The 12,086-nt window shown below is 44.6% G+C and overlaps 1 protein-coding gene across 1 annotated transcript in view; it reads left to right on the top strand.

Annotated features, from left to right (window-relative positions):
* The first annotated feature begins 1,437 nt into the window (after nt 1-1,437).
* LOC118331058 (choline kinase alpha-like) overlaps nt 1,438-12,086 on the top strand; it is a 19,081-nt gene continuing 8,432 nt past the window's right edge. The window contains exons 1-3 of the mRNA XM_035665831.1: nt 1,438-1,932; nt 2,946-3,054; nt 5,070-5,123. Of these exons, the coding sequence (XP_035521724.1) occupies nt 1,697-1,932; nt 2,946-3,054; nt 5,070-5,123 (399 nt within the window). The 5' untranslated portion in view covers nt 1,438-1,696. The remainder of the gene's footprint in view (nt 1,933-2,945; nt 3,055-5,069; nt 5,124-12,086) is intronic.

Genomic DNA, 12,086 nt, shown 5'->3' with positions numbered 1-12,086 from the left:
AGGGTTAACAATTGGCAATCATGTGCCATCAAGCTTCACAATATTCTTAACATGACGTATGACAGTAAGGTTTGGCACAATATGTTTAAATAGGTTGAATGTCAACAAAAGCATTTGCGATTGTTTAGGCTACAATGGAAACTCTACCAGATACATTTAAACGCTATTGGTTGGCAGAAATACATATAAAATATTGCTGTTAATACTTGGTGGTACAGCTTCCATGCTGTGCCTCATTTATCACTAATTTTTACTGATGTAAAAACTACAAGATATGTCTGGGCTAATGCTGTAGGTGAGAGGGACCTGGATGCAGACAATGGTTGACGTAGAGCAGACATCTTGGATCTCCACAAGGGACTGTGAGTGTGGACACTGGGATTGGGTCTCCACAGTTGACAGGAAGTCACATAACCTCAGCAATGGAGGTTGGTCTTGTTTGTGTTGTTTTTTCATCCAGTCCAGTCGTTTTCAAACTTTTCTCACATCAAGGACCCCTAAACTGACACAAACCGGACCCCAGTTTGAAAACCACTGGTGTGGTCCACTTTTGGCCAGAAAAGGCAAGAAGGGCATACCTGCAGTCTCACAGACTACACAACACACCCACTTTACTCCATGCTACATGCTCAGTGTGACTAGCTTGCAGTATAACTACACTGTAAAAAGAACAAACCAGGGAATTTATTTTTACGGTAATAAACTGGCTGCTGTGGTTGCCAGAACTTTACTGTAATAAATACAGTAGAACTTTTTCTACTATTATGGTAAAAGGATATTGTTGAGTTTTAATCCATATTTTAGCATATAAATACATATTAATGCTATGACATGGGTTTCTGTGCAATTTACAGTCTGTAATATAAAAAAAACTATACTTTATTTAGTATAGATTCCTTTGAAATGCTATATAAATAAAGGTTTTGCCAGAAACTTTAACCTATTTAGAGTTTACGGTCTTTTACTGTCAAGGTTTTACAGTTTCACACATATGTTTTTTTACAGTGTAACCATCTGTGTTGTAGCACCTGTCCTAATCACTGTAAATTTACACCCTACACGACGGTATCCATCTTAAATCCATCTTCCTTTAAAATCAGGACTCATTTATTAAAAATATTATGCCTTATATGACGTGCAACAAAGATATATAAAAGACATTTATACATGTATAAAATAAATGTATGTGTATGTAGCCTAATATGTAATATATGTAATATATTTTAGTTTCTTTCCCTATGGATAGCATTTTGTGAAATCAGCTTTCGACTGTATGTCCGACAGTCCGTGAAGGCACCTTCGGGTTTGTTTTGGTCCTGCGGAGATGTGTCCGCTCCAACCAATGAGCGAAGGGAAGGGGCGCGGACGTATCATGTGACTCCGCCCTGCCTGTAAATCGGCGCGTCCCTCATATTTTATTCATTCCTTGCCAGTGAACGGACCTCGCTCGGTACCTGCCCCTGCTGCCTGACTTCACCTCAAAGCTGAAACGACGCTTCGCATTTTACCAACGAATAATAAAGAAACAAACTACAACTCTCTGTCCTTCATAAATTTACCGAGAGAAAAACCATTTGCAACCAAAAACCGAAATAAATCCTCCTGCGTCACAAACCAGAGGATACACATCCGCTCAGAGGGCCGTTGAGCACAGAATATTTAGGTTTCATTTCTTTCTTTCTTTAAAAAACCCAAAATGAAGACCAAATTTATCAACGGGGTTTCTTCTTCCCCCTCCATGTCGCTGGGTCTGCTGGTGACCGAGAACGCCCTGCAGGTCCAGCCCAACACCGAGGAGGACTTTAAGGAGCTGGTCCGCCCCGACCAGCCCGACCTCGATACCCGGCGCAAAGCTTATCTGTGGTGCCGAGAGTTCCTCCATGGAGCCTGGAAAAGCCTGTCTGAGGAGGATTTCCACATCACCATCATAAGGTACGGTGTGTTCATTTGCTTGTTTGATGAAAAAAAGGCCCAGTTGGGTTGAAGCTAGTGGAATAAGGCTGCTATTACACTGCCAGTCTCATGATAAAAACCGGTAAAAAAAATAATTATTTCCGCAGTATTGTTCTTAAGATGATGTCACCATAGGAAAAATATGGAGGGTCGTCATTGTCAGGCCATCATTAACTGTCAGTGTGCCAACTATCAGCACCTGCTGACTTCACTTCAAATAATAATGTGTTTTCCAATTCAGGGAGACATTTGAGTCTTTCTGTTCTGGACGCCCTTTAAATGTTGTCTTTTGGGACACTGGGATGCCAAATGTGTTTGCTTCAGCAATTATTTAAATGCTACTTTATTTAGGTTGTTATTAATCCGAATAGGCTTGTTTTCAAATGAAAGCTGCAATAGCTGATATTTATAAATTTATTTGTCATATTTGCTGAAGCGTTCACTATATCCTGACAGTAGAACATGAGACAGATAATCTGTGAAACAATCAGGTTCCTCTGGCTCCTCCTAGTGCCCCTAATGAATTTACAAGAATCCACCGGGCCTGAACGAAAACAACCAATCAGAGCAGTGAAAGATGGAAATACACTTTGGGTTGGTGGTTTGAGTACAGCTGATTGTTGAGTCTCATTCCCAGCATCTGTGTTCGACGTCCTAGGAATGAGACTCTATCAACTATCTTGCTTGGCTCTGATTGGTTATTTTCGTTCAGGCCTGGTGGATTCTTAGAAAACTAGTTGTATAAGGTGAAGTTCAGCATTCGACTAAGTGCGCTCTACTGTGTTAAATAGTATAATAAAGGGAGATACAAGAGTAAGATTCCTAAACCTTTTTGAAGCCGTATCCAGTAAAGAAAAACATCAGGGACCGGAAACCTGCAGCTAAATATTATGAGGAAATGAGAAAAATATGAGAGTGACATAAACCACATGACAGTCCCAACAAGTAATAATGAATCCTGTCCACTGGCTGTCTGACCATCTGTCCTCCAGGGGTGGTCTGAGCAACAAGCTCTTCCTGTGCAACCTCCCTGACAGCCTGGACACTGTTGGGGACGAGCCGAGGAGCATCCTGCTGCGTCTGTACGGGGCCATCCTGCAGGTGGGAGCCACATCTCACATCATTTCTCTTTGACAAACCGCTAAATGCTGGTGTATTACTGTGCAAGCAGAGAGGTACAAGTAAGCCAAACCCTACACAAGGATGTATTGTCGTATCTGATAAAACTGGTTTTCCCTCAGTAGTGTGTAGTTATTAGACTGTCATTATTAATGCTTTAAATGAAGATTAGTGCTGCCATACAGCACACAATAACAGCAGAAATGTAAAAATCCTACACTGATTGTCTTTTAGCTAAACCTGTAAGAATGTTAGACTTGTCTGCCTTTATCGCAGCGATGACTCATGTAACTGGGGTCAAAGGTTACTGTACAGCTTTAAAGACAATAGAGAAAAATGATAGTACATACAACTGTGTGATGTGACAGTGCCGCCACCAGAGGCTGTTGTTGTGTGTGTGTGGGCGTCTGCAGGTCATATGCTTATGTTAGTGTATGCATGCTTGTGTAGTTATGCCTTCACGCGTGTTGAATGTGTGTATGTATGTGTGTGTGCGTGTTAGCCATTGTTGTACATGGTGATGTACCCCCATGGCTGTACATGCATGTGTTCTTTGCCGTAGGCTTCCCAAAGGAGCGTGCCTTGGGCACTCTTGTTCCCAGGTGAACCCACCAAAAAACACGGTACAGTATGAGATCTCTGAAATCTCAGCCTAATACAAAGACGTAACACACACTCATGTAGCACAACCCCGACTGGATACAGTGTGGAGGGGAAATGTGCTGAAACAACTCTCCTGTCTGTCTCTTTTCTATAAATCCCCGCCTTGTGATTCTTAACTGTTAAGAAGTCAGCTGATTTTTTTTTGAGCTAGTGGACAAACAGGAAGAATCTGCACATTTGCTGCTCGCTCAGCTAAAAAAACAACAACAACAAGAAAAGTCAATAGCCAGTAGTGTAGTAGTGACTTGTTGTTGCTTCACAGTTTGCACAAAGGCAAACAGATAGTGTATTTTCTGCAGCTCCACAGCAGTGTCAGACAGATAGAGCCTTTTTATCTCCTAAAGTGACGTGGCTGGTATGTCCAGAGGTCATGATCCCAGCAGCCCCGTGGGCAGTATTGCTAAGAGTAACAGAACTACCCCGAAAATAACCATTTAGTCACCGTCACATGTCGCTGCAGATTGATTTCACTTGCAACTACTGAGTGACGAGTTCAAGGACTTCAAAACAAGAATTCTGGAAACAGCATATTATAATCTCGTGCTTGTTGGAGGTGTTGTTTTTCGCACATGCTGCTTGTTCCAGCCAGCAATGATAAAAAAAAAACGCAGCCAAAACAAAGACGCAGCGATACGGGCTCTTGCTGCTTTCTCAACCTTAAAATTTGTAATTTTCAGCCATTAAGTAATTCATTTTCGTGTGCGCATTACCCAAGGCGCGACGAGACTGACCCGCATTAGGTATTAACTAAAGTTTGTGTAATTGCTAATGGCCATGTATGCGGTTAGCTTTTATTGCTAGAGATGTCTGAGAGAGCCAACGCAGTGTGTCCTTCACCAAGGTAACTGTGGCCGTCTCCGTCAGGAATTAGTGATGTCTCATCAAAAAGCTAATATGATTACGGAACTCAGATGTCATTGTCAGAGTACAGCGACTAATGATTAAACAAAGCCTAACTGCATTGCATTTGCGTTTCTCAGCAATGAAGATATGTGAACATCACGCTGGATGATGGGTAGATTCAGCAAGTAAATATGTATATTTTTAGCCCCAGCTTTAAAATCCACCACTAGCTAACAAAAAGTAGTTTTATCACTATCTGACCTCTGTTGCTGCTCTCTCTCTCTCCGTCTGTAATGTTAAGCAGGTAGTCAGGGGAGCGCAGCAATTAGTCTGACCCATTCTCTGCACTCTCCTGTCCAAAAGACTTGGTGTGTGTTTGAACTCATACTGTACTGTCTGCGCTGCAGGCCTGGCTAGGTGTTGATGTTGATGCTCATGAACAACTTCCCACGTATTCATGGATAGTTCTTTCCTTTTTCTTTTCTTGATAGATGTCCTGTAATAAAGGGGATTCCCGACAGTCAAACAAAGAAAATCACTTCCAAGTAAGTAACTGATGATGGTGCCACTATACAATATGTTTCTGCTGCCCCCGGAGTGTCACACCCAGTGTTCATCCAGTCACCAACACTCACCGTCTCATCTCCAGATGTCTAAAAAACTTTCTTTTGTTTCCCTAAATTCTCCTGTTTCATTCCGATCTGCCTGAAATCCTGAGGCACTAATTGTTTCAGGGAAATCACAGAGAAGGCTGAACCTCTGTAACTCCTATGAGCGCTTGAACTTCAGCATCGATTTAACACCTGTCTCTCTTTACTAACCCCTGGCACAGCACGACTGTAAAAAGTCAGTTAGGAAATGCTACAGTCACTGATTTTATTCAGTGGAGGCAGTTTAAACAAACCTGATTAAAAGACTCTTCTTTTGGTAAAATTTGCTCATCTGGCTTGAATTTAAATGAGTTCAACTGAGGAAATTCTATTTGGAGCAGACAGTACACACTGTACCGAAGCAATATTAATACAGTATGTTCAGAGAGTCACTGCTGGCAGCCTGGAGCACTGTCAAACCTCATACCCAGTGACCCAGAAATTCCTGCATCATGTGATCACAACCCTTGACCCTCACACTACCAGGCTGAATCACAACTCCCTGTCGTGTCATCGAGGTGAGGTCATCGGCCGAGATAGCCGCTATCTTTTCCCCACTTCCCTTCCCTCTAATCCAGCCTTCGGTTTAGACTGACCCCGTGTCAGTGGCTCAGGATAACCTCGCCTTGATCCACCTTCTCGAACTGTGCTGTCTGGTCAAGGTAGATCCTATTTGGATTAAATAGGTTGGCACCGCAGCATAGTTGCACTCTGACAGACGGACTGTGGATGTAAGTGAAGAACAAATGACAGCAACCACTAGATGTACTTATTACTAGAGGTATTTAACTACGAACTAACTATCTAACTTTTTTTTTAGAAACATGCCTTCATGTCTAAGTTTCCTTGTCAACACTCCATGTTTCCCTGTTATAAATTCATTTCCACACTCTTAATTTCATCAGCACAACAAAGGACTGCTGCTCTATTTGAAAAAGCTGCTCCTGAGATAATTCTGTTATGAATTTGGCGCTTATACAAATAAAATTGAATGTGAATTGAATTGTAATTATGCTCATCTGAGTTTGCTTTGTTAACGTTACTGTTAATGAAACTTAAAACCTTTAAAGCAGATGTTTCAACTTAAAAAACTGAAAAGGGAGGCTTTTAAGTTGAAACATCTGGGCAGGATGTCTTGAGTTTGCCCTGATGGCAGCGATGCAGAAAAACTGCAAAATCAGAAAAGCCATTGGGGGAATAACTTAATCAGGGGGAAGAATCAGTAGTTTCTGGTCAGAAATTAGAAACTCAGATGCAGCATAGCGTTGAACAGAGCCTGAAACCATTCATCGTTGCAATGGATTAGTTGGATTCAACTTAGAACATTTAATCAGCCACTATTTTGAAACCGGATTAAAACCGATATTTATATTTTGTGTGGCGCCAATAAAACAAATGCCAATTTTAAAACGATTATCATTGATTTTTTTTTTTCAGAAAAAAACAATCGGGATCGATTAATCAAATAAATATAAACAGCAGAGTTGAAGTCGATAATGCAATTATAATCGTGTATGTGAGCCCTTAGTATCTCTGCGATAGGTGGCTTTTTGTTGTGGCCTGATGGAAATTAGAGTAGTGTGGAAATTGATATTATATAACAGGCGAAACATGGCATGGGTTTCGGTTTGACAAGGAAACTGACTGTAGACAATGCAAGGCATGGTTTTTAGAAAAAAAAGGCTTAGGATAGTTAGTTCGGTAGTTAAATACCTCGTCTTAGCTAATAAGCACATCTAGTGGTGGCGTGTCATTTGCTTCCTTCACCTTTACATCCACAGCTCGTCTGGTCAAGCCGCGCGGCAGTGCTCGCAATGATCGGCTGCGGGTGCCGGGCGAACCTGGAGTGTTAATCGCAAATAGGATCGTACCTTGAGCTCAGGGACAGGCACGATCCGGTCCGCTGCCCGCGATGATTTAGCGTGGCATCAAGGCGAGGTTATTCCTGAAGCCACTGACACGGGGCAGGTCTAAACCGAAGGCTGGATTAGAGTGGGAAGGGATCATGTGGCGGAAAAGCCTGATGAGCGCGCTATCTCTCGCGCCGATGATCTCTTTGTCTCTCTGTCTGTATTTTGTTGTGTCTATGTGTGTGAGCAGTGGAGTTGGTGTAGTCCGGATGTCTGTGTGCGGTGTGTGTTTTCTTGGTTGTGTTGTTTTTTTTTTGTGTTGTGTTTGGTTGTTTTTGTGTTTTTGTTTTTGTTGTGTGTGTGTTGGTGGTGGTGTGTGTTGTGTTGTTTGTTTGTGGAGTGTGTGTGGTGGTTGGTGTGTGTGGTGTGTGGTGTGTGTTTGGTTCTTTTTGTGTGTGTGGTGTGGTGTGTGTGTGTTTGTTTGTTTGTTTTTTTTTTTCTTTTTTTTTCTTTTGTTTTGTTTGTTTTGTTTTTTTTCTTTGTTTTGCGTGTCGTGTTTGGAGGGTCAGGCGGTGGGTGATCACATTGATGCCAGGAATTTTCTGGCGTCAGTGGGTATGATGTGTCGGCAGCTGACATGCTCGTGTGGGCTCCAAGGCTGCCGAGGCTCAGGCACCGCTGGCGCGTGCTGGCAGCACGATACTGGATTCAATATTGCCTTCGGATGACAGGCTGGGTCGTCGGGCGGGAGCTGGTCTGCTCCAGAGGGGGGCCGTAACGCGAAGTTCCCAGTTTGGAAGCCTCATTGTACCGGCAATTCAAGCCGGGAGTTGAGCCCAAATTTTTACCAAAGTGAAGAGTCCTTTTACATCAGGTTTGCTTTAAGGGGCGTGCTCCACTGTGGACGGGCGCGCGAAAGTAAAAGTCAGTGAGGGCGTGGCGGTCGCCCGTGGGTAGCATTCTCCTAACTGACCTTGTTTACGAGTGTCGAGGGCTGGCCGAGTGGTGCGGGCGGGGTTCCCGTAACAAGGAGAGACAGGTGCTGTAAACGTCGATGCTGAAGTCTTTTCATTAGCCGTCTTCATTGAGGTTATGTTTACAGAGTGGTTCAGCCTGTCTCTGTGCTGATATGTGTGTCCGAAATCTTAATGTGTTATGTTGGTTGTTGGCCGCAGCGATGGTTTTGTCTATTGTCTAGAGTCGGAAGGGTAAATCATGGAGTTTTTAATCGCTAGGGTAAACATAAATGATATCTGTGTTGTGTGTTTATGACACTGTGTTTTGGCCGGGGTTTCTTGTTGCGTGTGTAGATGAGTTTGTTTGTTGTGTGCGTGTGAGACGGGTGTTGGTAGGGGTTTTGTGGACTGGGCATGATCTATTGCTGCGTCGGGTGTCGCTTGACAACGTCCGGGAGCGCTTGCTGGTGTTGTGTGAGCAGAAAACATATGGGGGCGTGTGTGCTTGATAGTGGCACCATCCGCGTGCGGGCCCGGCCCCGCGCATCCGCTCGGCGGGCATCGGCCCATCCGACCCGTTGCGCCCGCGGATCCGTGCATCGGTGGTGCCGTGGCGCACCGATCGAGGTTACTTAGCGTTGGTGTACTTGGCGAAGTGATCTTTCTTTGTTTGCGACTGCTCCGGTGAATCCCCTTTCATTACCAGGAATCTAGCAAGAGCGGGAACGAAAAAGGAGAAGGTGCCCGCGGCGACCGGTATCCCATGAGTACGTGGAATTGTTCATGACCCATCAACATCAACACGCATAGCCAGGCCGTGCGCGCAGACAGTCACCAGTATGAGTGTCAAACACAACCAACTTACTTCTTTTGGACAGGAGGAAGTGGCAAGGAAGATGGCGTCCAGGACTAATTGCCTGCGCTTCCCCTCGAGCTTACCGTCCGCGGGTGCTATGGAAAGGCTTATTACAACGGAGAAGAGGAGAGCCGACGCAGAGCAGTTTTTGAGGTCAGCGGATAGTGCAATAAAACTACTTTTTTGTCTAGGCTGGGAGCTTGGCTGGATTTTAAAGCTGGGGCTAAAATATACAGCTATTTATTGCTGAATTCATCTACCCCATCATCCAGCGTTGAGTGGTTCCACATACTTCATTGGCTGGAGTAAGGCGAGGGGGCCGGCCTTTACGCCATAATGCCAATGCACGGGGTTGAGCCTTTGGTGTGTGTCGCAATCATTAGTCGCGTGTACTCGTCGACAATTGACAATGCTGAGTCTCGCCGGTTAACTTTCACTCGATTACGCTTTTTGATGAGACATCGCTACATTGCGGGCCTGACGGGAAGTACGGCACAGGTTTACGCTTGGGTGGAAGGACGCCAGCACTGCCGGCTTGGTCTCTGGCGGGCCGAGCAAGACACATGCGGGTTCTAGCACATAAAAACCGGCGGTAACGGATTAGCTATGGGGCCCGCCTCCGGGCCATTCAGCAATTACCACACGCAAACTCTTGAGCTGTAGATACCTAATGCGCGGGGGCGCGTTCGTAAGTCTCGTCCGCCGCCTCTGGGGCTGGCAATGCCGGCCACACGAAAATAATTAGCTTAATCGGCGCTGGTAAAATTACAAATTTTAAGGGCTTGAGAAAGCGCAAGACCCGTCTACGCGTGCCGTCTCCTTGTTTTGCGCTGCGTTTTTTCGTTTATCATTGCTGGGGCGTGCGGAGTGACTGAAGCACGCCGTGGGCATGTGGCCGAAAAAACAACACCTCCAACCCCGGAAGCACGAGACTTAGTGAAGGTACTGCCTGTTTCAGAATCTCGCCCCTTGTTTAAGCTGCCTTGAACTTCGTCACTCAGTACGTTCGTGGGTGGGTGGCTTGAGCGCTGAATATAAGAAATGCTGCGCCCGGTGGGCCGCCCCGCCCGGCCTGCGCCGGGGGTTCGTGGCCCCCTCGGCGCGGCAGCGGACAGGTCGGTGACTGTATCTCGTGGGTCCCGGCGCGGGGTGCGTGCCGTCGTCGTCTTGCGTTCCGTCCTACCTTGCCGTCGGGCGGGCGGTCCGGTGGTGGCCGCGCGCCCGCCGGCCCGCGCGGTCGGCCCCCGGGCCGTCCAGGTCGGGCGACCCGGCCGCCGGCCACACTCGTCCTCGGTTCGGAGAGAGGATACCCGTCAGGGCAGTAGGGCCCCGCATGGCTTAGACCGAACTCCTTAAACATAACATAACAACATAACAGTGAATGAAAGCAGTAGTTTTCTCTGTTGTTGGAAATTAGCTACTCTGCTTCCCAAACAAGTAGCACATCCGTAACAGGCTGAATATCCTCACAGTAGTTATCTAATAGTTAGATTTTTTTCTTTGACTAAGAAAATTCTGTACAAATATTAGGAATGGAAATGGAGAACGGATTCCAAAATAAACAGTGGAGCTTTTGCACGCCTAAGTCACATGTATGCCTTTTTCTGCTCTTGTTTCTACACTTTGTTCAGAGATAATAACAGTTGCGTTGACGCTGAAAACCTGTGTAGGCCTTTTTTTCCCACACAGAAAAGAATCAATAAAGGAACCAATAAAGAATTGGGCTGATAAACGGAGTCGATAAGGGCATTGGTATTCATAAAATCTCAACTCCTATCTCTAGTGTTAACACACTCCATGCTAACACCACTAGGGCTAAACTCACTCTAAAATATGCTGCATGTATTTTAGTTACACTATAAAAAATGTTAAATTATGTGCCTGTGTGTGTGTATATTAAAAGATTATATGTAATAATTTGCCTTTGCTGATGGTTGGTGGGTATTACATAACAGTATGTATTTATTCAAGTCCTTATCGCTGTCCTGCAGACAGATATATGGAACAAATGTGTCACAGTGGTTCTGTTTAGTTCAGATGGAATTGACCAGCCTGGGCTATCCTCTCATTGCTCTATTGACACATAACAGAACAGATAAGTATTGAGGTTAAAGCAACAGCTGTCGGCACAGTGCACCTGCTACATCACTTCCAAGGCCAGCCACTAAATACCTCAGCGCCGAGTAGCAGCACTGATATGGGACCGGTGTAACAATTGAAATGTAATCAAATACCCGGAGAGAAAATCGTCCCAGCTCCTACATTGGCTGTCAAGGCTGTGTGCGATACGGAGATTAAAATGACAAACAGTGGGACCTCCCATTCATTCAAAAAGGATATTCAGATAGCTATCTATAGATAGATAACTATAGGAAGCTTCTGTTTCCTGTCCCATAGGAACAGGAAATAGTGGGAGGGAGGGTGCTTGTTAGGAATGTTGAAATGCTTGATCTATGACTTGTTGATAATTAACTTGTCGAGTGCAAGACTTGTCTGGGAGAGTGAGCCTGCTCAAACAGAGTGCTAAAACACTGGCATTTAGAATAGGTCAGAGGAAATTAAACCGAGGTTGATGGAGGACTGTCAGTATGGGTCCACCAGGGTCACTGTGTGGGATGCTGTGACAGCCTATAAACAAACAAGCAGGACAAGAGATGAACCTGTTCATTAACATAACTGGCATTTGAATTGAGAATAGGACTTTAAAGGTCCTACAAACTTACTCACTCAACTTCTTAATACAAGTTATGGGGTCCTGCAGCATATTCTACCCTAAGTTAAAGCAGTTTTGGCTATTTCACATGAGAGTTGTGAATTTCTTTTTCTCTCTGTACTCTTTTCACTGGTTTGAAGGGCTCTGTTTAGTGGTTTAAGAAAGTATTGAAATATACGGCAATGGTTTTTTTGTTCACTGTATCAGTTTTTGCCATTGAACCCCCAACCGCTAGATAGTAGTGTTGTGAACAGAAACTGAGAGACATTTAGCTCAGATTTTATGTATATTGTGAACAGTTTTCCCAAAATTTGATTTAAAAAAAAAACCTCCTATCGTGATAGGCATTGTATTGCCAGGCTCTTGCCAATAGCCGTAGCTCCGTCTGAAAAGTATTATGTCACAGAAAGAGCTGTGTATTGGCAAGAATATCATACGTATCACGATACAGGGGTTACAATTCAATGTATGGCGATACTGTAA

This window comes from Morone saxatilis, unplaced genomic scaffold, assembly GCF_004916995.1.
Source record: "Morone saxatilis isolate NCDOM2014 unplaced genomic scaffold, NCSU_SB_2.0 Contig2, whole genome shotgun sequence".
In the NCBI taxonomy this organism is placed as follows: domain Eukaryota; kingdom Metazoa; phylum Chordata; class Actinopteri; family Moronidae; genus Morone; species Morone saxatilis.
Note: the sequence above shows the minus strand (reverse complement) of the source record. Positions and strands in the feature narration are given on the sequence as shown.